Raw genomic sequence first — 27,200 nt, forward strand, 5'->3', positions numbered from 1 at the left:
ACAAATAAAAATCATTAGCATGCGTATGGTAGGTGGTAGTTGGCAGGTGACATGGCCAGGCACTGATTAGTCAGCAGGTTGTTCAATGTCGTGAGATCACATGACATGGCCAAGTTGGCAGGAGCCTACTTGGGTAGCTTCTGTGAGATGGGGATCGAACATGGGATTTCCTTTGATCCTGAGTCTGACACGCTATTCCTAGTATACACAGGCACATTCATACGGCCTGGTGAAAGTGGAGTTTTATATCCATGTCATCTGGTCTTGCACATAATGCGATGGTTTACAACTGTATGCTAAGAATAATGTATAGGATGCAACAGCTGCGCCAATTGCACCATTTTGATACAGCTGCGTATTTCTACGCTACAAGCATGAAATTTGTTAACTTTGTGCCCCGCTGTGCCAAAATGCCCCGACTGGCTGCAAAAGTTTGCCATACTCAGGGACAACTTTCTGTGGCTGTGATATGGCCAGTCATGGTATTTCAGTCATTGCAGCGCATGTCACTGGTCTTTTTGTTTTATTTTGCGATGGCATTACTACATTCTAACGCTTACTCATTTTCTTCGAGTATGCTGAACGTAGCGGTTAGAGGATGCTTCACTGCATGAGTCACAGTCCTTGTGGTGAAGCATCCTCATAACGCGAAGGGGCCATTTGTAACGAGGCACCACAGCTACTGTGCCACACCGCAAATAGGGCTGTGGTGGTACTTGTGATTTTGGAGCAATACTTCAACATTGTGTTTTAAAGGGATAGAACATGGAATTTAGGTCTCAAATTTTTTCGGTGCAATGGAAACATTGATGCCTAATATGTTCGATTCTAAAGCGGTTTGGTAGAAAAGCTGTGGAAAATTTTTTCCGAAATTTTTCGATCAGTGCATGCGCCCGATTTTATGTAGCCCGATGCTGGAAACCATGAACAGTGACCGCGATGACGGCTGGTGGTCGACAAAAAAGATGCACTGGAAACAAATATAAATTTCACTCGCCAGACAGTAATCGGACATATTTTGCTTTGAGTAACATTCTTTTCAGTTTCACACTCGGGGCTATTACGACACAATAACGCAAACCTCGTCAATGAAAATTTTAGTAGGCACTATCATCGCTTTATTCACGTAATTCCAAACACTGTGCCGCCATCTAGTGGCAAAACTTGAAAGCATGCCTCTAGCAGTGCGAAATTAGGGGTGGTTTTATTTGAGGACGCAGTGCAGAGAGCACAGGAGCGCAGAGGCAGGAAGGTTGTGGATCCTTTCACAACAGAATGACCATTCGCTGTACACTGAGAACCTTTTCACCACTGCGACCACATCCGTTCTGACTCCTGAGGGCAGAAACCGGCTACAGTGCTGAATCATCCGTTGCCAGAAAAATGCCGCGCGTTTCCTGCAGGTGTGCATTCCGGCCGGGACAATGACCTTTTCAGGGGGTGTGTAAAAGTGCCTCTCTGCCAAGCTTCGTAGATGAAATCCTATAGCTGCACAATTGTAGATGACGCGAGGAGGAAGCGATGCCCATTGCCCCATACCGGCGCCGCGGTCGCATTGTGCTCGGTAACTCAAGACACCCCGCCGCTCGAAGTCACAGGAGACGATTCCACCTAGCTCTGCAGCATCAACAAACCCCAGGCTGCTTTGCCCTTTGAGATCCCTCTCTCTGTCTCTCTGCCTCCGCGCTCTCCTGTCTGCCGAAAACCTGCACGCTGAGAGCGTCTCATTCTATCACGTCGAACACGGCCCGCGCTACACGCTCTTACAATACGAAGATAGTATATGTACACGTGCGTTATGAGTGGCTTGTGAAAACTCTGTACATTCCCCCATACTGCGTGGACATGATATACTTCAATCACTGTCACTACTTTCTGCCCCGAGGCCAAAAAAGGAGGGAAGCTTTCGCTTTCTACCTGCGTTGGCGTGGCCTTTTCGTATGGTGCGCTTTCGCGTCGTCTGCTACACTGCCGTCCAATGTGTTTCTCGCCCGCTCCCGCATGATGGCACCACATCCTCCCGCAAAAGGCGGATTGGTTGAAATGGGCGCGACGTCCCAGTGCACGAATTTCAAACTGGACCAATTGTACTTTGGCTAGTAACCATGCAACCAATTAAAGGGATGGTATAGTGATGCTCCTAGTAAGTGGGATGGAGTTTAGTTAATTAAACAATTAGCACAATTAACATAATCAGGTTAATTAATTGATAATTAGCTTCCTAAATTGGATGTAGTCAAGCGAGGATGTACTTACAATTGAGTGAAATGATAGTCACACTAATTAGCATAATGTTAATTAGGTAATTAGTGCAAGTTTGTACTTGCTGAACAGGAACTAAGGTTTACTAATAAACATGCCTTGTACTGGTAATTGATCGAAGTACAATACACTGAAGTGTGCTTGTGATAATTATAATTAGGCAATTGGTTATAGGCAATTAGTGAAAGTTTACGCTTACACAATTGGGACTTTGGGTTGCAGGTAATTACATCTTACTGTCGAATGGCACCTGTCTCTAATTACGCTTTAACAGACCAGAGTAGCTGGTATAGACCTGATCAAGCATAAGGAATTCACGGAGCACGAGTCATCTGCCGACATCTTCCCTGACCTAAACACTTGAGGAAGTCATGCATACAGCCGAAGTTGAAGAAGCAGATAAAGAGACGCACTAGAGAGGAAGTCAAACGCGCCAGTAAAAGTGTGTGGTTGTAATTCGCAGTCTAATTATACAGCCAAATAAAGCACCAGTCAATCACAGTCTCGCAGTCAATGCCTAACAGTGCGCTAGGAAAGGCTTTTGCCTTAAAGCACTTTAGCGAGCCAAAGTGCCCCCTGAATTTTTTTTCTGTGAGCTGCTCCAAATATGGGTTTTACTGCTCCAAAAGTTGAAATTCTATTTCAGCTGTTGCATCCCTGCAAGTAGGAAGGTGCTTGTATGCAAGTGAGGATTTGCAAGGGAAACCACAAACAAGAGCTTTCATGGGTGTGACGCTGGCATATCATACTCATAAAGGCACAGCTTAAGTGTCACCTACATTTTTATTTTGTTCTTCTGAAACCATATTAATGCTCTAAATTGTTGTTTTAACAAATTGCCATTTTGGTTAATGCCACGCCCACTATTTCTACTGTTTGTTACCCAGGTAGTGTGGCAGTCATAGTGTTCATAGAGCTGCATAGAGTTACTTTGTAGATGCTGTCTCCTTTTGTGCAAATGAGGCTACTATATGGAAAAATTTAAAGTTTTAAAATGTTCACTATTTCTTAGCACCACAGCAGGGTATTTGTTTATTTGGAGAAAGAGCTTTTCTTTGATGCAAAAAAAAGGTTATAATTATAAAGTCAGCGAACTGCCTCTTTAAAGGGACACTGCAGCGATTTTCAAATCTGCTAATACTCTAGATTTTTGAAGTAGATTATTTGTTGATCATGTCTGTGAAGTTATTTTTTAGATTATACATAAAACACCTGCGCAATCGCCGACTGAGAACGTGCTATCCAAATCTCCGGCGCCTTGCGCTACTGCTACAGAGGAGGAAAGCACAGAGAGAAACCTCGCTTCTTCGTCCGTTGTGACATCATTTTTGAGGAGCCGGAGGCATTCAGAGCCACCCCAGAGAGCTTTTGGCATGCGCTGTTCTTTGTCTTGCATGCATTGTGTATGTATAAAAAATGTCTACTTAGTGTTGTGCACCCGATACAACACAGCTCGGTGTGTGTTCGTATGCACGAACAGCTGGGGGCACGACGATTTCGTCTTCTATCGTTTCTCGCAATGTCAAAGCTCGTGGTGCAATGCAACGCTGCTGAGAAGAGAAATAAATTCAAGCCAACCAAAGGAAACATTCTACTCAAAGCATTTACATGACTGCGACTACGTGCAGTTTGTTCCTAATGCGATTTCTAGAGGGCTTTGTCAGAAAGGCATGGCTGATAGAGGTGTGCACGGGCCGAAAGTTTGAGCCCGAGCTCGGCCCGGCCCGGCACTCAGATTTAAAGGGACAGAACACTGAAATTTAGGTCTCAAATTTTGTTTGCCTCAATGGAAACATTGATGTCTAAAATGCTCGATTTCATAGTGGTTTCGGTAGAAACGCTGTAGACATGTTTTGCCGAGAATTTTTCGATCAGTTCATGCGACTGTTTTTATGTAGTCCGATGCTGGAAACCATGAACAGTGACAGCGATGACGGCTGGTGATCGACAAAAAAAGCGTACCGAAAACAAATATAAATTTCACCTGCCAAACAGTAATTAGATATTTTTTGCTTTGAGTAATATTCTTTTCAGCTTCACACTCAAGGCTGTTGTGGCACAATAACGTAAGCCTGGTCGACGAAAGTTTTAGTAGGCAATATCATCGCTTCGTTCACATAATTCCGAACACTGTGGCGCCATCTAGTGACAAAACCTGAAAGCATGCCTCTAGCGGTGCGAAATGAGGGGTGGTTTTGCTTAAGGACGCAGTGCAGAGAGCACAAAATAAATTATGAAAAGCACTCCTAGAAGTAACAAGAACAGTGAGCACTTACGAAAATCAGCAATATTTTGCTGACATGTCACGTGGGGTACTACACTGAAAGTAATAGGGTTTCTCCGCTAGACAGCGCCTCGGTTATTTTTATGCCATTTTCAATGGCAAATTAAAATTGTAAAGCCTCTTTTCTTTGATATTTTAGTGCTCGATCTGTACTATATGAGGCAAGGTCTTCATCTCCACCATAATCCTATGCCATATTTTGGCCAGTGTTCTGTTCCTATATGGCCCGGGCTCAGTCTGTCATTCCTTATTTGCAGTCAAAGCGGTGATACAGAAGGAAATAATTTCAGGATGATAATTTTTATCCAAGATATGGAAATGATTAGTTCTCACGTTCGAAATGAAAAATTTGCTGAATAGAGAGAGAGCACATACGTAGAATTAACTCATTGTGCAACAAGTTATGCATTGAATTGAGGCATTTGTGGCGCTTCTGGACTTCTATGGTTAGTCATTCACTGCTACCAAAGATACATTCTACGTGAGGAGGAAAGGCAGGTCAACGCCAAGAAAGAATTTGGAAGCTTTCGCGTGGGGAGGACGCGGGAAAAGGCTGTGCATTCTGCTCATCGCACTATGGCCATATTCACACTTTCACAAAAGTTGTATGTGTCCGGCCCAGCCCGGCCCGCCTGAGACAAATATACTTTGGCCCAGGCCGAGCCCGAGGAAGAATGCTTCCGGGCAGCCCGAGCACGGCCTGTGGGCTGGGCTGGGTACAGGTTTTCGGGCCAGCCCAAGCCCGTGCACAGCTCTAGTGGCTGAACCATGACGCGGTTCCTTCTATTTCATCGCATAAAAGAGTCTGGCCAGTCACCATTCCCTAGAACCGCATTTTTTCACAACAATGACTTTTCAGGCCTGAGACGGAGGTAGTCGGCTGGTGCATTGTTCACTGCCCTTCCTTCCTAGGAATATGTGCGCTGAGGTTTTGCTGAGGGCCATGTAGTTCCTGCTAATAATGACACACACACTCTTGTCAAAATGCCTTACTCTATACCCCAGCAAATGTTTATGCAAAACCTATGCTCCCCACGACTAAAGTGCTGATCGTCTGTGGGCGCATCTGGTAGGGATACATGCGGTAAAAAACTCTCGCAACGACGGAGCTGCATCGGTAGTTTCCCCGGTCTTCAAAATGTCATCACATGGTGCCTTGACCAATCACAGGCAGCAGCGCGACCCGCAGTGAGCCCCGTCGTGCGGGCGGCGTATTTCTGCTGAAAAAAAAGGCTTTTTCTGATTTTTCTTCCTAATTTCAACCTGATATTCGAGTTCGCAGCATGAAAAGCTGTGGGTTTCTGCTGAAAGCCCGATTTTTAGAAGAAGTGCTGCAGTGTCCCTTTAAACTGTTAAGCAAAACGGTTTTTTAGTGGTAAATAACTGTGTGCTTTCTAAGGCTTTGTTATGGGAGTGAGCCAGTTATTTTTTGTGATGGCCATAGTGCCGTAATGGTTTTTAAGAGACTGATACAAAAAATTTATTTCTGTCGTGCAAGTAAGTAGTGGATACTTGGAAACTAAGAGGAAATTGAATTTGACATACCCCAGCATGCTGAGAATACTGTAGTTCCTTGAAGTGAAAATATCTTTGTACTTTCATATTATAGGTGCAACTGTAAAAAATAACAAATCATGTTTGATCATATCAGTTGGATGGCTTTTGGGTCTGCTGTACATTGACTTATCACAGCCACGGCTTTGCCTGCTAATCTCCAATATTCAGTTGGAACAAACATACGGAAATAAAAATGGTTCTGCTGTGGTAGTTGCTTGGGCTCAGTGCCGACTCTTGCAGAAGGGGCATTTTCTCATTCTTGTGTAAGGTCTCCTTTCTCTATGTTCTCATTGAAATAGGCTGTGCATTCTTGACATTGGCAACAAGTCTGAATAGTAAAACTATTTAAAACTGTTTCAAGGGTGTCAAGTGTTGTTGAATGGTTTGTGAAAGACCTTTCAGGGTCTCCGTGTTGGCAGCAGCATTGCTTTAACTGGCCTGTGAGTTAAGTGGAATGAATGCTTTATTACAACAGAGGCTTGCCTTGCACTTTGTGCCTGGAAGCTGCTTGCTCATTAGCATCCGGCTTTCAATTTGTGGCAGCTTGTGTGTTAATGAAAAGTGTAGAGCACTTTAATTTATTCGTGACAGGAGTGGGAAAACTTGAGAATGAATGCACATTTCATGAGAGGAACATGCATTTCATTCCCTGCAACACATGATTTGATAAGCTCTTGTGCAAGTGTTCATCAATCCTGCATCTCTCAGCTGCAACCTGACCAACATACACACAACCAGCCTTGGGTGTCTTGGGCTGCTGCTTTAGTGTGGCTGTTGTTGGTGACTAAGTACATGCAGTTTTGTCTAAATTGGTTTCGGATCTTCTGTGCAATTATGGCAATGCTAACTCTTTCGTCACCAGGGGGAAAATGGCTGCTTTTTATAGGTTTCTGACTAACATTTTTGCCATAAATTATACGAGAGATAAAAATGGGTAAAATACATAACAAAAGTTCAAAGAGAGCTGGGGGGCACAAGAAGTAAGAACAGATCCAAGAGTTTCATTAGTTGTAGGATGGGCGTAGTGTATCAAATATCATTGTCCTGTGGCCGTATGTATATTGGGCAGACAGGCCATTGCATCAACATTAGGCTGATGGAGCATGCGCAGTCCTTAAAAAAGAATGAAACAAACTTAGCACAACATTGTAACACGTGTGAGTGTGTACCTTTCTTTGTTGACACGAATATACTATTTCTTCATAATGACCAGACTACTCGAGAAATCGCCGAGGCTTTTCATATTAACAGGAAGCAAAATGTTTGTGTCAGTAAAACGTCCATCGCATTGACAGATAAAGAGATGACCATGCTGCACAGTCGATAGTGCGTTCGGCAGGTTTCACTATGTGCGTGTGATGGGGGCTTTTTACTTATGCTGTTATTTTTTCAAAAAAAATTTTTTTAAAGTTTTTTCAAATTGACTTGCGCATGGGCGTACACCAAGTGTGTGTATATATATGCTCTTCCGTTCTTCCATTAAATCAGTTGTCAGTTCTGCGCCATCATTGCCCACTTCTCCTCTTTGCCTCGTTTTTGTTGCGCACTTATTTTACAGTCCATAAGGTCGACGCCTGGAGTTATACTTAGCCAAACCAAATTTCTTTGCGATTGCAGAAGGACATCTCCCCATTTCTTGTCAGTGCACTACAGATGAGAAAAATATCAAACATGACATACTTGCACCGAGTGAACGAGCTTCAAGGAATAACATACGAATGAGAGGCAGAAACTGAAATGTACATGCATGTAGCTGCCAAAGTTGCAAGTTTTTGTTGCCGAGTTTCCATATTGAAATCAAAATCTGAGAATGCAGTATCATCTTATGAGTTGCTTTTGTTGATAGCATCCAACAACTCTGCTCCAGAAGCAACAAATTCACCTGAAACAGTTCTTTTGCGAATGAGCGCTGTTCCTGTGGTTGATGCCACGTTGGGAGCATTCCACGCCGCGACCTGAACTTCAAAGGTGTTTGAAAAATGGTTGCCAGCAGGATAAAATAGAAACCACGTCAAAAACAAAAATATAGTGTCTGAAGTACAAACTAGATGGCACAGCAAGTCTATACAGCATTGGTGGCACGAAATTTAGACTTCGAGTTTTTTGATCATTGGTGATCGAATCACAGTTGCGTAGTAATGGAAGAGTTAAGCTGTAGAGAAGCACTTCATTACTGGGTGCAGCGTTCCTACAACAGCAACACCTTTTTTTTTTTTTCTTTCTCTCTTTACTAAGTTAATTTTTGTAGCTTTGCAATTTACTGGGTTTGAAAGTTATTCTTTAGCACATCATTCTGAGTGCTCTAAGTTCGAAAATGAGCATTACTGCAGATTTAAACCTCTGCAGGTGCCAATAAAGTCCTGCATTTCTCTCTTAGCTTGAGATGCTAGTGGCTACTTTGGAGCAGTTCATTTAGAAACCTTCAGGATTCTTTTTGCCACATCATCATTAAGTTTTCAAATGTTTTCAGTTATTACTTCAAGTACCTTGGCCACGTCTAGATGATTTTTGGCCTAGAAAGAGGAATGCTGTAATTACGTTGTGTCCAACAAAACAAAAAATAAGCAGCATGCTTTATGTAGGCTAAGTAAACAATACACACTTTAGAGTACTGTTTAAGCGGGAACAATAGTATAGTGCAATCTGTATTGTCATTGCTTGATGAAACAAGTGCAGCCAGCATTTTCTCTTGTATCGTAGCTTATGGTTAGTTGTTTTCTGGAAATTTTGGAAAAGCTTGTCTTTCTCACATTCTTTGTATGTGTCGTTTCACAAAAGTGTTATGCTGGTTTAATTTATGATCCCATTATGGCCTAAAGTTACATTGTTAAGTTAGTGTATGTTATGGCCACTTGGAAAAATTGCCATCTCTGTTTCAATGGTTTGCTTCAAATTTGTAAACGCTGTTTCTGGTATATTCGGGACTGAGTATGAGCGAATATTTTGAAATCAGGAATGGACGTCTTTTATGCTACTTCTTGCAGATGGCTTTCGCAAAGTTGCCAACATAGACCAAGGTCTCAGGTCAGACCGAGAAGGGATAGAGTTTTTTCATAACTTCTTCGTGCGAGGTCAAGAATGTCTACTAGAGTTCATTAAGCGAAAGGTAAGTGCGTCTGTTACGCTCCATTCTCTTTTTGGCTCTTCTTTTCTGTTAAACGTTGTTGTGTTAGCTAGTGCATGATGCTGAACTAAAATCTAATGTGGACTAAAGACAGGCTCCAAAACAAAAAGTAGGTGGTTTGGGGTTTCTTTTGAGGTGGTGCACTTTTAGGTGGCGGTACCTCAATCACATACAGCAGGTTTGGGCCCGAGAGGAAGCTGAAGGTGCAACAAGCATTCACTATGCCTATGCTCTTGCTCCAATGCAAGGAAGGCAGAGGTGATTAAGCATAAGTGTTTATTACACAGAAAGCTACATTACACAACACTGATCCTCAGGCTGTGTTACAACCCATAGCTCTGCTGCAGCAATCGAAAACGGGGTACCTGGCAAAAGTTGTTCATGTTCACAGCAAAACTGAGGGCACTCACGGGCCGCATGGCTAATCAGCAGTTTAAGCGTGCAACACAGTGCAAAGCACATCTTGGGGACACAGGTCGCACTTTGGTGGCTCACTGTGCATCGCCACCGGCACTGGCTGGCGGTGATGGAGAACTGTGTCGAATCAGGCTGTTCCGACTCGGGAGTGTTGGCGCCACACAAACAGGCATAGGACTCCTTTCGGACCTGGACGCTAGCAAGCATACAAGGTGTCTACGTCTACAAGCCGCTTTCACGGTTCCTACCAAAGGCCTTTGAGCCCAAAGAGAAAGCTCTACACGCTGCTGCCCAACTCGGTGGTGGATCTCCCCATTTGCTTCCTGCGTGCAGCCTTGTATCGAAACAGCCGTCCAGTACGACCCAATGAGGACAGGAGGAATTTAGACAAGTTCTCGGAGCAGCTTTCCTTCAGAAGGAGCCAGCAGCAAGGCTACATCCCCTTTCTCTTGCAGTAACACCACAGGGGGTTTTCAGCTAGCAGAACAGCAGCAGCGGCCTTGTGCTTTGCGTTGCTCAGGGAGTGCAATCTCTACAATGATACTGGCCCTGACTACAATATTTTACTTTTTTATTTGTTATTACTTCACAAGGAAAAAAAGAGACCATAATGATAAGTGACTGTGCCCGTATACAGCCATTATTTCGGATCATGGCTAGTGCTGTCATTAAAATTGTTACCTGGTCATTTTATAACTTCCGACAGTTTACATGAACTTATATACATGCTTTTGCCAAGAATCCTGCAAGAACCTCTGTCCATACCTGCAGGAATGACAATGACAAGGCAGTCCGACGAGTAATAACAGGGACATGCTTCCACAGACATTGCTGAAAGCATTTTCAGAAAACTTTTCCTGGCAAAAATAGATTCCTTGATGTGATTTTTTAATCATGGCGAAAAGTAGGCGCAGGTTTACTTTATGGGATTTCTGTTAGTGACGTGACCAGATGTCACTACCTGTGCAGTCTCTAATGGCGGGAGGTCTTTGTTGCACCATTTGCGTCTAATTGCGTTGTACCTGCTGCATGTTGATATAAACAAAAGATCTTTTGATAACTTTATGCCAGTGTTACGTTTGAATAAAATTCAGTCAGGTATGAAGTGAATGCTTGTTCTTTGTAACTTTTGGCTGAAAAAAAAAACAAACTGAAAGCGGTGAGAACCCAGGCCTGTTTTACTGTCATGCATGTTTCCTCCTTCTCGTAACCAGTGGGCACAAGTTTCATGCTTTCACCGTGTCAAGCACAATCGCTACCGTAGCCAACATTCTCCACAAATGAAATAGGGAAGAAATTCATCTAATGTGCATCCTAGAGAAGCATAATGCGAGATCTACATAGTCCTGCTGTGCTTTCTGCTGCAGGTGCCATTTCAGGTCAGCCTTTGGTGCATGGCAGGCTGCTTCTCTTTCATTCCATTGTTGCTGCTTTGCTTTACAATCTTTAATTATATAAAAAGAAAAAGGACGAGCGGGAAACTGAGCGAGTTGTACATACTTGAAATTCAACATCGTATTGCAAAAAAAAAAAAGACTGCACCTGACATAAGCGTCGACTATGAACTGAAAATTTTACTTTGACTACAGATTAATATGTAGCTTCGAAAGAGAGCCAAAATGTAAATGGAAACCAAATGTTGCCCATGCAGAGCAGTGGTGTGTGTTTATTTTCTGCTTGCAGCATAATGAGTTGTACTATTTGCTTTAGTTTTTTTAGGGCGTAGGCCTAAAAAAAGTAAAGGCTAACAGTAAGAACTTGAGCCTGGGTAGGAGGTTTCATAGTGTGGAAAAAAAAAAAAGTCCACCTTATGTACATGCGGAAACATAACGTAAAGCCCATATTGGAAGAATGAAAATCATGCCAACATCAGAAACAATTCATCGAGGGGATTTTATGTCGTTTACACATAGGTCACATGCATACCACCCATAATTTCCTGCTAACGAAAAAAGACAAACCTGCGTGTGAAATGTGTTCATGAGCTCACAGTTAGTCATATTTTAATTTCATGCTCACAACTCGAAGAACACAGGAAAAAATAATTTACTGTATTTTACAGCGAACACATTCCATTTCACCCTGCATTGCTTTTAGGCGAACAAGCACTTGTTGATTTTCTATTGTTTGTGCATTTCTAAAAAAAGCCAATGCTTTAAATCAAATTTAAGTATCATAACCCCTAGAATCTGATAGATCATCTAACCTTGTGTCTGACGCATGATAGCCAGTGTTGCTTATGTGCCATAAAACCCCATTTAACTAACTGTAGTTTTCATGTGTACTTGCAATAGTGTCAGGTGTCTGGATGAGATCGGGGCTCATATTCTAAGTTTGCATCATTTTCAGAAGTGTCGTTTTCGCTCTTCCAGTTGCAGGATCGATGGAAAGCACCAGAACCAAATGTCAGTTTAGTTACAACCACTTCCGATGCCACCGTTTCCACCGATCAGATGAGGGCTAAAGTGACACTTCTGAAAACAACGTAAACTTGGAATACAGGCCCAGGAAGCTTGTAGTGGTCAGATAGCCACAAGTAGCCTGGGACAGGGTTAATTGAAGGTTTTTGAGAGAGGCCTTTGTCCTGTAAGGCTGATGGTGATGGCGATGTGCCTTGGCTTTTTTCATGAGTGCTATATTTAATTTTTCTCTGGATGGAAATTGTCGGGCATCATTTGGTCCGGTGCTTTTTTTTTTTTCTGCTGTGTTAACTTGCGTCATTAAAACTCCATAAACCAGACCAGTAGTACATTCAGTAGTACATGTCCGACGGTATCACAACTTCACTAATCACAGCAAACTGTCCCCCAGCCTGGTCAGCGATTTACCAGCTTTGACATTATGGCCACCAAACATGCCCCGTAGCGATTCACCAGCTTTAGCAGCAATTAGTAGAAGTTAAATTAGTTAACTTACCATGGTTGAATACAACGGGAACTAAGCGGGAGATGTCCCACAATGGATGCCCTCCAGTCAGCGGCACTTATCAATTCTCATGGTGTCATGTTTATGATCCCATTGGCCCCGGTATTGGGAGATCGCTGGGGGCTTGCATGCACAAGGAGATTAATCACAATGTCATGATAGTAAGTTGATGCCATTGGCTGGAGGGCATCTTTTAAGCTGTTCTAATATAATGCCACAGAAGCCATCCTTGTAGTACTTCAGAAAGGCTATACTTAAAAACTAGTTGTGGGCTTTCCTGAAAGACACCGTATGTGTGACCATGCACTTGCGTGTGTACATGCACGCACATACACGTACAGAGAATCGATCCCGGATATATGAAAGTATTGCCTATTTAGAATAGTCAAAGAATCTGGGAATTCAGTGGGTCATATCACACCAACCAACAACTGCTATATTAGCTCGACTTAATTGTGGTATACTCTCGTGCATTCTCGTGCAGACTGGTAGAAAGCTGGACCGATGACCCTATTGAATTTCATTATCGGTGTACACTGTACAGGTGTCCCCTGCCTTGCAAAAATAGACTAGGCATGCATGATGACTTCTGCCGCAGTAATTTTTGACAGCAGAGCAATTTCCGGGTAGCGAGAATAGTAGTCAGTCACCAAAGAAAATTTCTTGCTCCACAGTGGAATAAATCAAATGGAATCCACGGCTACTTTCTCCCAGGGTATCTCTGTAATTCAGACGGCATGAGTGGCTGATGCCTATATGTCTGCTCCTTAATACACTCTGTACATCTGTGGATGAGTTCTTCTGTTTCGAAATACCCGGCCACCAGCCACTTTCACGAGCTCTTGCTTGGCACTTAACAATTCTTTGATGCTCTTAGAACAATTCTTTGATGCTCTTAGTGAATTCTGTCATGAATGTTTTTGCACATTGCACCCTGTGCAAAAATTCTTGATCCTGTCATTAGCAACCCGCTGTCAAGCGCAATGTCAGATCTATACTGCCAGTAGTCTCTGCATTCAAGTGGAATCTCATTTCGATTTGACCACCCTTCTGTGCTGTACTGGGTCATCATCATACAATCCGGATCCTTTGACTATTTCCACAAGTCTCTTGTCTGTCGCTGGAAGATTAGCAATTATTCCTCAAACGTAGCATGCAACTTCTTTCTCAAGATCACTGTTGTTTTTTTTAGGAAGTGGCTATCGAGACAGTGTGTCAGCAGCGACTTTTCCAGGGATGTGCACTATGTCATATGAAAACCACATCATGCGCATCCTCATTGTGTGTAACCGAGACATTATATCTGCCAAATTCTTTGTTTTGAAAATGGCTGCTAAAGGTTTGTGGTTGGTTTCGATTATGATGTCCAGTGACATACTCTCGAAACCACTCACAGGCCCAGGTTACTGCGAGACTTTCTTTTTCTATTTGAGCGTACCTTGTTTCTGTCTTTGATAAAGTACAGGAAGCGTACGCAGTGGGTTGATACTCTCCATTGTCTTGCTTCTGTCACAGAACTGCACCCAGCCCGAAAGATAAGGCATCTGCAGAGATCACTATGGGCTTCTCTGGATCAAATAACGCCAAAACTGGCTCTCAGTCTTTTCTGCAACATTTTGAAACTCTGTTGTTGGGCCGTCGTCCAAACTCAATCATTTTTGGAGCTCGGCAAACTATTTAGCGAATGAGCAATATCCGACATGTTCGGAACAAACTTCATAAAGTAGTTTACCATTCCCGAGAATTTTCTCAACTCTTGAATGTTTGACGGAGCCTTCATGTTCTCTATTGCTTGTACTTTGGCTGGATCGGGTCAGATTCCTTTGTGGTCTACAATATGACCCAAGAACTTTACCCCTTGGATGTTGAACTTGCACTTTGCTTCATTCAACATTATACCCTTGCTCAGTAATATCTGGAGAACTTTCCTTCATCGCGCATTAAGCTCAGATTACGTCTTGCCGTAAATCAGGATGTCGTCCATGTTGAATACTGCGCCTTCTGCTCCGTTCAAGAACTGTGGCATTTTCTGGGGCAGAACTAATTCCAAATGGGAGCCTCTTAAACCAGAATCTGCCGAAAGGGTTTAGAAATGATGTTAGATTCCGGGACTCTTCTGCTAGATCAAACTGCCAGAATCCTGAGTTCGCATCAAGTTTTGAAAAATACCTGGCTCTAGCAAGCTGTCCGAGAAGGTGTTCACTGGTAGGAAGAAAGTGAACTTCTCTTTCTACAAACTTGTTTAGCTTAGTGAGGTCAGCACATATGTGAATATCTCCGTTCGGCTTTTGTACAATTGCTATGCCAGAACACCATTCTGTTGGTTCCTCCACAGGCTCAATAACTCCCAGCTCTACCATATCCTGCAGTTTTGCTTTAGTCTTCTACAAAAGCGGTATTGGTACTCTACGTGGAGTGCTCAGTGCAAATAGTACAGCATATTTCTTGAGCTTGATCCTATATGCAATATTTACACTACCCAAACCTGTGAAAAGTGCCGGGAACTCACTTTTTGGGCTGACTATTCCGCTGTCATGGATGTCGACTTGAGCAAGAAATTTGACAATGCCCAGTGTCTCACTGGCTTCCCTTGACAGAAGAGGTACTTTGAGCCTTTCAACGACGTGTACGTCGGCTTGTGCAGTCTTGTCACGGTATGACATGTTTGCTTCCATCACATCAAGTACTGTGATCTCCTGCTGATTCGGCCCTCTCAGCACCCTTTTTGGTTGTTGAAGGCAGACGTCTCTGAAGAGTTGCTGGCATGTGTGCGCTAGAGCAACAGTGACGTCTGCTCCTATGTTGACTTTGAACTTGACCGAAGAGCCTTCAACTTTCACTGTATCCGTCCACTAGTTTTGGTGTCTGAAGATATGGTCCCATGAAAGGCGTTGCTGTTGGTGACAATTTCATGGAGCATATTTTGTCCTTCGCATACTCGAGCATAGTGTCCTTTCTTGTGGCACTTGTTGCAGGTGGCTTTCTCTGCTGGACACCGTCCTTTTGTATGTTGTCCACAGCCGCAATAGGTACAGGCCCTCACTTGAACATCAGGTGGCTTTTTCTTAGCTGAAGAACCAGATGGCTTGCCCGCTTTAGTGACTCTGTCCACCTTTTCTTTGCCCAAGCCATGCAAAGCTGCTGCTTGTGCTTTGATAACTTCTGACGGCCGCATCATTGCTGTAGCCTTTTCCAGCATCAGTTCAGCATCCAGCTCCATCTTTTTACAGCTTCTCGTCCCTAATGCCTACTACAGTCTTGTCGCGAATCATTTCGTCATGTAGCATAGCGAAGTTGCACTTCTTAGCAAATCGATGCAAGTCGGTTATGAACTCTTCGACTTTTTCCCCTTCTCTCTGCTCTCTTCTGAAGAACATAGCTCGTTCGTAGACAATATTTCTACGGAGTAGGAAGTGATTCTCGAACGTCTGCAGTACATCGTCGTAAGACTACTTACGATCTTCCGTCAACTTCAGGGCCAGCAGAATGTCTTCCGCTTTATCTCCCATGTGTTAGACCACGGCATGCACCTGCTCCTCAGTGGCTTTCACACTCAGGCCACTGACGACTTGCAAACGTTCAAAATGGCGCTTCCATTGTGACCACTCACTTGGGCTTCTGAAGCTGAATTCCTCGGGAGGTTTGCACTGGGAAACTGCTGCTGGATGTCGCCATCGCTGTCTGAATCACAGAATTTCCCTCGGTGCTGCTTTCAGGGTTCATACCGGTGCCACCATGTATTGTTCGCATGCGCGCAGCGCAGAGAGAGACGATCAACACGTTTGATGTCTGGGTACGAAAAACCCTTTATTCAATGTCGTGTTCCCACGCTAGCACGGAGCGCCGGATGTGTTCTCCTTGCCTGTGGTGTTGTCTTATGCGTGCCGGTGCGTCTCCTCCTTGGTTGCCACCATCGGCACAGTGGGTCGCGTGACTTCTCTTGCATGCCAACAGCACACAAATAATTGGAAATTTGGATTAATGGGAGTCTTGTTTTTTTGGGTGAGTGCAAAGTTGTCGCAGGTTTCAAATTGAATGTGGTTTAGCTATAGCTTGGCGCAAGTTTTACGTTCAAAGGGTGGAAGTGCTTTCTTATTAAATAGGCTTAGTTAGGCCTTTTAGGGTTAGGTAAGCCTAATCAAGCCTAATGATACCTGGGAAGGTAGTATGACCAGTGTGGGTTCAGACAATTTTACCTCACACAGGTTTTTTTTTAGTGCTAATTAGGCCTAAATTGCTTTGGCCTTGGTCGTGCTTATGGTACTCTTGGTAGTCATGGGCCCTTATTTAGAGTTTGATTGTTTTCAGAGGTGTTGTTCTCGCTATATTTGCCCTCACTTAATTGGTGGGAACACCGAAACCAGAAGTGCCGGCAATCAAACTGACATCTGGTTCCTGTGTTTCCAACTCGAGGTGAGGGCGAAAACACTGGAAACAACACAAACTAGGAATATAGGTCATGTCATTCGCAGCAAGTCATAGTATAATCGTATACCAAAGCTGGGCTTAGTTGTTGTCATTGCAACACTCGGTTAGGCAGATGGAAACCCTAACCCGTAAATCTGAGAAATCCATCGTGCTAGGCTAGAAGTGCTTTCACAATAAAAAAAGAAAAAAAGTTTTTTGTTATTTGCAGTAATCATAAACCTGCAAATTTAACAGTTTAATTATGTGTTCTAGTGATGTACAACAGTGGTTCAACAATGATAAAGCAAGAAAAGTTTCGTGTCCTAAAATCAGTTAGCTTCCTGAAAGCCTGTTTTTTGCTAGCCCTGTGCGGCAGTAGGCCATAACAAAATTCAGTAACTGCCCATGATTGCTTGTAAAAATGTAGCAGTACTAGTTACCTTTGTTTTTGTCTTAATTAAATAAAGTTTATTCACTCACTCAAGATGTCTGCATGGTTTTGATTGCTCAATTTAAGCCTGAAAACTGGCCATTGAAACAGGTTGTCCCTCTGCAAGTGTTGTGCCGTCACAATGGTGGCTGATTTCTGAAGTAGTTGAGCTCGTATTGAAATAATCCTTTGCTTCGTCTTTTATGACTGCACTTTCAAAATTGGCTGAGCTACAAAGGAATCTACAGTGCAGAGCCTAACAAGAGTTGAATACATTTGCAGGTTCCATCTGGCCGGGCTGGAGGAGTGAGTCCTGATGATGGACGGGCACACAATGAGGTCCTCAAGGAACTGCTCTCCAACGTTGGCAGCATGCAGGGTCGGCAAGAGCATATGGACCAGCTTCTTGCCGACATGAAAAAGGAAAACGAGGCCCTGTGGCGTGAAGTGGCCCGTCTGCGTCAGAAGCACATGAAACAGCAACAGATAGTGGAGAAGCTTATCCAGTTCCTGGTCACCATGGTGCAAGCTAACCGCAACATTACTGTCAAGCGCAAAATGCCACTGATGCTGCATGACAGCCCTAACTCCAGCTCCAAGGTGCCTCGACTGACCAAGGCTACATTCGTCACCGACTACCAAGTCACTTCCGTATGTGCCTCGGATGATACACTGTCCAAGTTGAGAACTGTTGCTAAGGGTTAAATATTAGCTGTTTTCTACTTACCAAGCACTTTGTTTTTGTTAACTACCTTGCAGAACAGTAAAACTTTAGTTCCGTTTTATTATACTATCAAATCCACTTATAACTATGTTGAAGTTTGGTTTGGTTTCGTTTGCGGGGTTCAACGTCCCAAAGCAACTCAGGCTATGAGAGACGTCGTAGTGGAGGACTCTAGAAATTTCCACCACCTGAGGTTCTTTAACGTGCACTGACATCGCACAGCACACGGCCGCCTTGCTTTTCGCCTCCATCGAAAAGCTGCCGCCAAGGCCGGGATTCGATCCCGCGTCCTTGGGAACAGTAGCCGGGCGCAGTATGTTGAAGTGGCAGGGAAATATCATTGTTGTAACCGACAGTTATTATAACTAGGTTATGCAAAAAAAAAAAAATAATTGACAAACTTCAGGGCATTTAAAATGATAGGAAAGTCGCTTATAATGTTGATTTCTTTGGAGAAAAAAATCCCTCCCAGTCAGCTTTCACTGGTTCATGACATAATTTGTTCACATCTCTCTGGAAGGTGCGCAACTATACTACACATACCTAAAGTGAAGGTGGGGAGGGACCTTTAGTGAAAGTGATGTCCCAGAGAGACTGTCGTTTGTGAGGCGTCTTTTGCTTAGGTTCCTGTTTATTCTTGTTGTTAGCACAGGGGACAGCTGAGGTGATTGCCTTATCGGTGAGATAATTTTTTTTTTTACTACTGCATTGTCAGCATGCAAGAATTCAAGTCTCAACACGTCATCCTCATCACTACATCAGCGGGAGATTCGCGAACCTTCACATCGCTGGCATTCTTAAAGAAGCCTACTTTCGAGGAACAGAGGGAGCAGTGACGACAGAAAGGGAAAAAAGAAAAAAAAAAAAAAGGTTCCCGCAAAGCGCATGCACCTCGGGGACTGATGGAGTTGTGTATGGCACACTTGGCCATACATACAGTGATTTTCTATTTTCTGCGAGAGGCACACCTTAAGAAACGTTGATAATGGACTGCTCCACTGAAGCATATTTCAGAATGCCTCAGTCTTTCTTCTTTCTGTCTCCTTTAAGTTTGGCTCTGAGTGACTAAGTTTAATTTTTATTACGGATATCATGTTGTGACAGCGTTGTTGTAAGTGGTTTATTTTACCATAGAAAACATAAAGAAGCCAACGGTGCCACCATAGTGTGTTGTTACATTCAATATATTCTTCTCACCAATATTTTTTTAACTGGGTTTGACTGTAGGTCTTGCAGTTCTGCCCGTTCATTTCTGTGCTTCTAGTTATGGGGCAGCTAAGTGCCTTCTAATTGGTGATTTTGTTGCCCCATGCAGCCTGCTGGTTCCCAGATGTCAGAAGGTCCTGTAATTCGTGATGTGACTGACCTGATGGATGACCTCGGAGAGACAACTAGCATTGCTGTCAGTGAGCCTGTCACTGCTGGTCAGTCCCCAAGGGTAGTCGAGGTGTCTGTTGCTGGGACACCAGTTCTCTCCCTGGCATCACCGGCGGCCTCCAGTGACTTGGATGCTGGTCCCATCGTGGCCAGTCCCTTGAGCACAGCAGACGTGATAGAACCCCTGTGCTTGCTCGAACCTTTGGAGGAAGACCAGAGGTGAGGCCATGCTTGTGGGGCTGGTAACACTGGTTTCTAAACCAACATTTGGCTTTGCACTGTGCTTGTAAAACTTGCAAGCTGCTAATGTGTGCTGCGAGTGCCTGCATGGAAATCTTGTAAATGCACTGTGATACTAGGTGATTTTTTCAAGTTGCTAGGAAACATATTCTGGGAAGACTGTGAAATGTAATCAGAAGTCAATACAGTAAAACTTCATTGACTCAAAATTTGAAAGACTTGGTGAAATATCCAACTTATCAACTTATCAGTAGACCTTCATCCGACATTAGTTAGTGCCCCCCCCCCCCCCCCCCGAGAAAAAGAAAAAAAAAAAATAGTAGCTGTTCACATCAGAGTAAATTCCCTGGTTGAGAATCTGGATTGGATGGCAGTTTTCTGAGATTAACAATGTGTGGCAGTGACAATATTTGCGGTCCTTTCAGGTGCACATAGTAGTCTGTGTGCTGCAAGATAGTGAATGCCTCTGAGGTCTTCACTTAAGGTATCAGTGGAGCTTCTTCACATGCGGCAACACTGCGCGCTAAGTGGCTGCACTGTGCAAGCAGCTAACAGCATGTGGTGAGCACAGCATCAATCTACAGGAAGAACCATGGGGTGAACTCGGAGGGAAACATATGTCATCACTGGAGTGGTGAGACATTCTGGTGGGAAAATGAAAATACCAGCGATCTGCTACTTAGTGCTGAGAAGAACTGCTCAGAATTACTCAGCTGGCCAATGCATGGCCATCAGGCTTTTGTGAAAGGGAAAGGGGCAGTCACTGGTTCACTTTGTTGGTGGACACTTTTATCACAGTGTGAGGAAAGATGTAGAAATCCTGACGAAAACTCCGTTTGCCAGCCGCTGTCTGTGTTTTGCCCTTTACTTGTTTGAGTTTCTGTGCCACTGCCTGCTCCTGTCTGGAAACGCGTATGAGTAAACGGACAAACATGAATGCCAGCCAGCAGTAGTTCAGTCTGTATCTTTTTTTTTTCTTATTATTCCTCGCATCACAGATGAGCTATCCAGTCAATTATTAGTTAATCAGTTGGAGAGTATAGGCCTTTAATAAGAACTAGACAGACTGCATGCAATTGAGCCCAGGCTATCAGCCTCATAGTTCAATCTCATCTATCCAAATGCATGTTGCAACTCAATGTGCAGTATACAGATTTAATGGCAGTGATAGGGAGAGCAACCAGACATGGCAGACTGGTATGTTAGTTATATCCGGATATTCATTGAGATAGGATCGAACTCTCCTAGCCTTGCATGACTGAGATTCTAACAATTGCCTGAGCTTTGTACAGATGGGGGAAAAGGCTCCGCTTTCAGCAGCTGTGTGTCCTGGCTATTTTTCCTTTCTAATCGTATACCATTAACTGCAGCATGATGATGTAAGCTGTCAGGCAGCAAGAGCATCTGTATCTTTGTGAGCTGCCATCTGGCAGATGGCAACTCAGGAAAAATAGAAAGTTCTAATAATGGGGTACTCAGCAAAAATGAATAAAAAAAGTAGTATTGAATCGAAGTGGAATAAGAATAGAATCGGAAGGGAATAGATTGGCTAGTAATTGGCGAGTGAGAAAAAAATTAGGACAGATTGCACTCTCGTGTAAGACTGATGACACAGCGATGCTCTTTGCATTTGGTTAGACAAAGTTATTCGTGATTATACGTCGAGACTCGTTATTTCTATCTGGCGGCAGCGGCGGAGAATTGTGACAGATACTGCGTCTTTTCTTTCCTGTAAATCAATTTGAAACGCCACTGATTCCTGCTGTACTACATTTGCTTCTGTAGTCTGTGTGGTACGGCATTCGAGGAAGCGCCAAATGAAAGGCGCAGCACGGATGCCTGGATCGGATGACTGGTGGGGTCAGCTTCGTATATTAGTGAATCACTTTGTGAAGCCATCGGCTGTGTCCGGATGTGACATCATGGTCGTGGCGATGCCATTACTGCTTACATGTTCAGCTGTGCACGATAGACTGAACAACCTACGGCTTAAACAGCATCGCTGTTCAAATGTTGCATTTTCTCTGCTGGCTTAGGTTTAATTTGGTTTGGCTATTGTAATTTAACATCCCAAAGTGACTCAAGCTATGAGGGACGCCTTAGTTGAGAGCTCTAAAGAGTTAGGCCATGTGGGATGTTTTTAATGGGCACTGACATCACACATTACACGGATGCCTTGCTCTTGTTGAGTACCCAAACTGCTGAGCCACCACGATAGGGCAACTTTTGCGTTGACTAAATTGATTGCCCCTAAATTGTTTCTATTAGAATCAACTACGGGTGTGTGAATATTGAGAATTTCGAATACGAATCAAATACGAAGTTGGGGGAAAAATACTTTCGAATATTGAATATCTGATTGATGCGTCGTCAGCAAACTTTGTCATGACCACGTGATGACAACGTCGCCCGCAAGAGCTCGACGTTTCTTCTCAGCAATTTTTGCATCTAATTTTTGCATAGGCACGGACAAACTGTCCCCAGAAACAACCGTTTCCTCTCCCTCACTCATCATGCTCGCTTTCCGCCTGTCCGGATTGAAGTGCGCGAACCTGGTGTCCATACACCCCTGACAACCTACACAGACAGCAGTGCCAACGCCAAGGTGAAAGGCAAAGAGGACTCACCCTCTTTCGTGCTGCACCTCGCTGACGTCCGACTTCCTTTGCTGTCTGTTCGTCGCCGCCCGCTTCTTCGCCACGCCGCTTCTCTCAGACCGGTCACAACCTTGCGTTGTCAGTCCGCCCTGGAAACTCCACTGCTGGTTCTCCTGGAAGCTTCAGATTCCTGCCATCAGCTCCTGCTCCTCCTCAGCCATCGATGCTTGCCTTGTTGCCGGGTCGTCGCCTCTCCTCCTTTGCTATCTTCCGATAACGAAAGGATCCCGTCCGACTGTATCAGTGAACGTACTGGTACTGGCAACAACTACTTGCACTGAGAAAAAAACTGAACTGAAAACTTTATACAGGAACGTACGTATATTTACAACAGGAGAAACAACAAGCACGATAACACGGAACTGGGTAAACTCTTCGGCCGAAGAGTGGAGGGATCAAAATCTAGCTCAGAACAATTTCTGCAGGCCCCGGGGCCCGGTTCTAACTTCAGGGCCCGGCCCACATTTTTCATCACCCAATCACAACGAACTCACACATGATTGGCTTACAAACACTTTGGCATGTCTTTCTATTTTCGTAAGGTTCATCACCCTCTCCCTAAGACAGTGTAAAAGGGGTGACAAATTTGTTTCTTAACAAACGGAATTTAGAAAATTGGTCTTGAAATGATTGGCTTACTAGGTTGCATGCTACACCCCATGCTTTCACAGTGTTATACACACTCTCCCCCTTGGAAAGAAAAAGAAAACACAGTAAAACACATCAATGCGCAGTCCCACGTGCTCAACTGTTGTCAATTATGGACGTCCGAGCTGGCACCATTGCTGACCACATCAGAAGAGCAGAGCAGAGTCCTCCCGCTCCGCATCTTATTCATGACTTGCACACACGCCCAGATGTCCGTTCAGCGCCGCCGTATCACCGATCCCTTACAATCAAATTGTAGAAGACAACTATATAGTATATGCTGCTTGGCATACTCAGTTCATTATCTAGCTATTGTCACTGATGGTTTCAGTCCAACAGATTTTGTTTGGCTTAAGTAGGGGCACAATAAGTTCATTTGCATAGATTTCATAAGCAAAATCTTAAATTATAAATTCTAATCCTGTTTAGTTAACATAATATACATATCTGAGGGAAATATTGCACATTTACTTGTGTGCTGAACAGGCATCATCTGTTTACTCACTTTTATTGCTACAGGAAAATTTTGTTGATACAATCCGGCTTCTTTAGCGTATGTTTTTTTTTTTTTTTTTTTTTTTTCGTTTCTGGCCTATGGCCTATGTATGCAATAGAATATGTGGATTTTTTTATATGAGAAGTGTTGAAGAACCTGAAAACTTCACGAGTAGCTAACGTGATGGACTATGCAAATATCATCCTAGAACTTCAACTAGTCACCCCTGAAAAGCATACTTTTAATTTCAGCTTGCTCTTGAGCAGTTACACATGCTCACTCTGTTTACCTGCTGTTTTATGTTTATACGCCAGGGTTTCAGCAGCAGGGAAAGCTCTGCTACCATGAAGTGGCTCCTGGAAAATTTGAACTAGTGCAAGCCACATTGAGTGGAGTCAGAACACCTAGATTGCAGAGAGCAGCTTCTAGGGGAGATATTCATTTGTGATGGCAAACTAGGTCACACTCTGCCATGTGGCACAAAATGTTGGAGTTGGAGTTGGAGTTTATTTTCTTTCTTTCTTTTACAAGAAAGGGGAAGCCAAGGCAAAAGGCGGCAAGCCTGACTGGGCCTTGGCTCCCAAAACAGATAACAACAGACAACAGCACACACCTCTAGTGTATACAAAATTAAAAAAACAACATTATGCAACACTTATATACGATATGTAAAATATATGCATACATGCAGTATTCATTGGATATATACAAATCAACAGATCACGCTGTCAATAACATAAATATTTACACTAAAAGCAAAAAATATTTACACAAAAAAGATTACATATGAGAAAAATACAGTTACTACCACCATTGCAATTATAGGGGATATTCATTTAAATATTGTTTTAAGTTCTTTTTAAATACCCTAGGTGCCAATGAAAATTCCACATTTGGTGCGTTGTTGATTAGGGATGGCACCTGAAAAGTTAATTTCTGTTTTCCATAGTTGGTTCGGGTAATAGGTACAAGTTTTTTTCGTGTTCGCAGGTCATAAGTTACTGTAGATCTATCAGGTAGAGTAGTATACAGCCTATTATGGTGAATGTACTGCAGAAGACGAAAGTAGTAAATCTGACTGGCGGCTAATATGGCATATTTTTTAAATAAGGGTTCTGTAGGCAAGTCGCGCGGTATACCGTAAAAACCTTCAATAGCTCGAAGAACTTTTTTTTGAAGAACAAGCAACTTATTAATATTTGTAGAAGTTGTGGTTCCCCATATGAGAATACAGTATGTTAGTTTGGAATAAAAAAGAGCATAATAAATTGAAATTTTTAACCAAACGGGTACCAAATTAGAAATTCTGTAAAGACATCCTACAATTCTACTCAAGTATTTTACTAAATTTAAAATGTGCGTATTCCATGAAAGGTTTTCATTGAACCAAACGCCTAGAAACTTGTGATTCGTAACTTGCTTTATAACGTTGCTGTTATATTTAATTACTATACTACATTGAAGAGTGGTGTTGATTGGCCTAAATATAATGTAGGCAGTCTTATTAAGATTCAAACTGAGTTTATTTGCCGTCAACCAAATCTCTAAATTGTTTAAATATTCATTGACCGTAGTTTCTAATCTAGACAAGGCACAGTCGGTAAAAAAAATATTGGTATCATCCGCGTACATGATCAAACCAGGTGAGTTAGGAATATTTGTGATATCATTAATATACACTATAAATAACAATGGTCCCAAAATTGATCCTTGGGGAACACCTTGCCGTATAACCATGTTAGTAGAGCAGCAGTTATTAACTCGTACAAACTGTAGCCTGTTCCACAGATAACTTCTTAATAAATCTAGTGGCACACCACGGACTCCATAATCAGCCAATTTACTTAATAAAATATCATGTTGTACACAATCAAATGCTTTTCGAAAATCCAGGAATAAGCCAAGGGTATATTTCCGACATTCAATGTTATCAATTATTTTTTCTTTTATGGTTAACAATGCTTGTTCAGCGCACCTTTGCTTCACAAACCCATACTGAGAGCTGGTTATAATGCTGTATTTGTGAAAGAACTTTTCGAGCCTAGTATTGATTACTCCCTCGAACACTTTGGATAATACAGGCAATATGGAAATTGGACGATAATTAGAAATTTCATTCTTATTTCCACCTTTATGTACCGGGCATACTCTAGCTATCTTTAACTGATTAGGGAACGTTCCAGTTTGAAGCATTAGGTTAATGATATACGTCAGGACATCACATATAAGCATTGATACGTGTTTTAGTGGCGATGCTTTGATATCATCATGCCCTGCCGATGCGTTATCTTTCAAGTTTTTAATTAAATCATTGACTTCTTTTGTAGTTGCAGAATAAAAGTTAACAGAATTTGGTAATGGATTAATTAAATTTGAGTACGTTGTACATGAGACTGGATTATTGAAAGCTGCGCTGCCAACGTTAACAAAGAACTCATTCATAGCTGTGGCTAAGTCGGTGCCAGCCATTATCCCATTACTGGTAGTTACTTCTAAGTAATCGGAGCGCGTTTTTCTATTGAGTAAATTATTTACTTGATGCCACAATTTTCTTGCATCATTACGCAGCTGTGAAAAGCGATCAACATAGTAAATGGATTTGGCACTTTTTAGCTCCTTATTTAATTTATTCCTGTATTTCTTGTATTCAGTAAAAATATCAGCATTTTTAGTCTCAATAAATCTATGGTACATCTTATTTTTTATCTTAATTTTCTCGTATAGCGCTTTAGTAATCCATGGTTTTCTAAACTTCTTACTTTTCACCTTTTTGTCTTTCAGCGGAAATGCTTCGTCATAATATGCAAGAAATTTGTGAATGAAGCCTTCGTATGCCTCATTTACATCGCTCATCTCATATATATTATCCCAAGAAGCACCCTCGATGAGTAATTTGAATTTATCGAGAGATCTTTCATTTATATCTCTTACCTTATAAGAAAACGCGGAAATGTTTTGCTTATGCATTCTAAGAGGAACAAAGCAAAAAACAGGTAGATGGTCGCTGATGTCATTAGTCAACACACCAAACATGGCTTCAGAAACTAAGACATTTGTAATGCAGATATCTAGCAAGGTAGAAGTAGTTGGAGTTATTCTTGTCGGTAAGGTTATGTTGTTAGAACACGCATATGTATGAATGATACTGTTTAGTTCCCGTGAAATGTTATCATCGGAACTTATATTTATGTTAACATCACCCATAAGAGCAAAAGGAAGCTTGGTGGAACTCAGGAATTCCATTAGATTTTCCAAGAACCGGAAAAAGTGGGATCTGCTGCCAGCAGGTGGTCTGTATATTGTAGCAACCATAATGTGGGGCAATGCTATTACCAAACATTCAACATTTGGCGTCATAATTGAAAAATCTTCTATTATGCTGTGCGCATAACAGTTTTTTACATAAATTGCAACACCACCGCCTCTGCCATTTGGCCTATGTAAACCGTTGTAATTATAACCAGGAAACGAAACATGATCGTCATTACAAGTCAGCCAGGTCTCAGTAAACAAAAGTGCATCAAAGTTTACTTTTAAAGATTCCAAAAACAACGTGAGGCAATCGCTTTTATTCTTCATACTACGAGCATTGATATGAATTGCAGAAAATCTAGTTTTGTCTGGGCGAAACAGTAGGTTGAAAGCATCATTA

At 42.7% G+C, this 27,200-nt stretch overlaps 1 protein-coding gene across 4 annotated transcripts in view; it reads left to right on the forward strand.

The window, feature by feature from the left end:
* The window catches only part of LOC146202714 (heat shock factor protein 1-like), a 66,730-nt gene that overhangs the window by 4,280 nt on the left and 35,250 nt on the right, over nucleotides 1-27,200 (forward strand). For all 4 annotated transcript variants that reach the window (XM_084588268.1, XM_084588266.1, XM_084588269.1 and 1 more), the window contains exons 3-5: nucleotides 9,088-9,209; nucleotides 17,689-18,057; nucleotides 19,446-19,726. In XM_084588268.1, coding sequence (XP_084444394.1) covers nucleotides 9,088-9,209; nucleotides 17,689-18,057; nucleotides 19,446-19,726 — 772 coding nt within the window. The remainder of the gene's footprint in view (nucleotides 1-9,087; nucleotides 9,210-17,688; nucleotides 18,058-19,445; nucleotides 19,727-27,200) is intronic.

Source organism: Amblyomma maculatum, chromosome 1, assembly GCF_055883805.1.
Source record: "Amblyomma maculatum isolate TAMU_Amacu chromosome 1, ASM5588380v1, whole genome shotgun sequence".
Lineage (NCBI taxonomy): Eukaryota > Metazoa > Arthropoda > Arachnida > Ixodida > Ixodidae > Amblyomma > Amblyomma maculatum.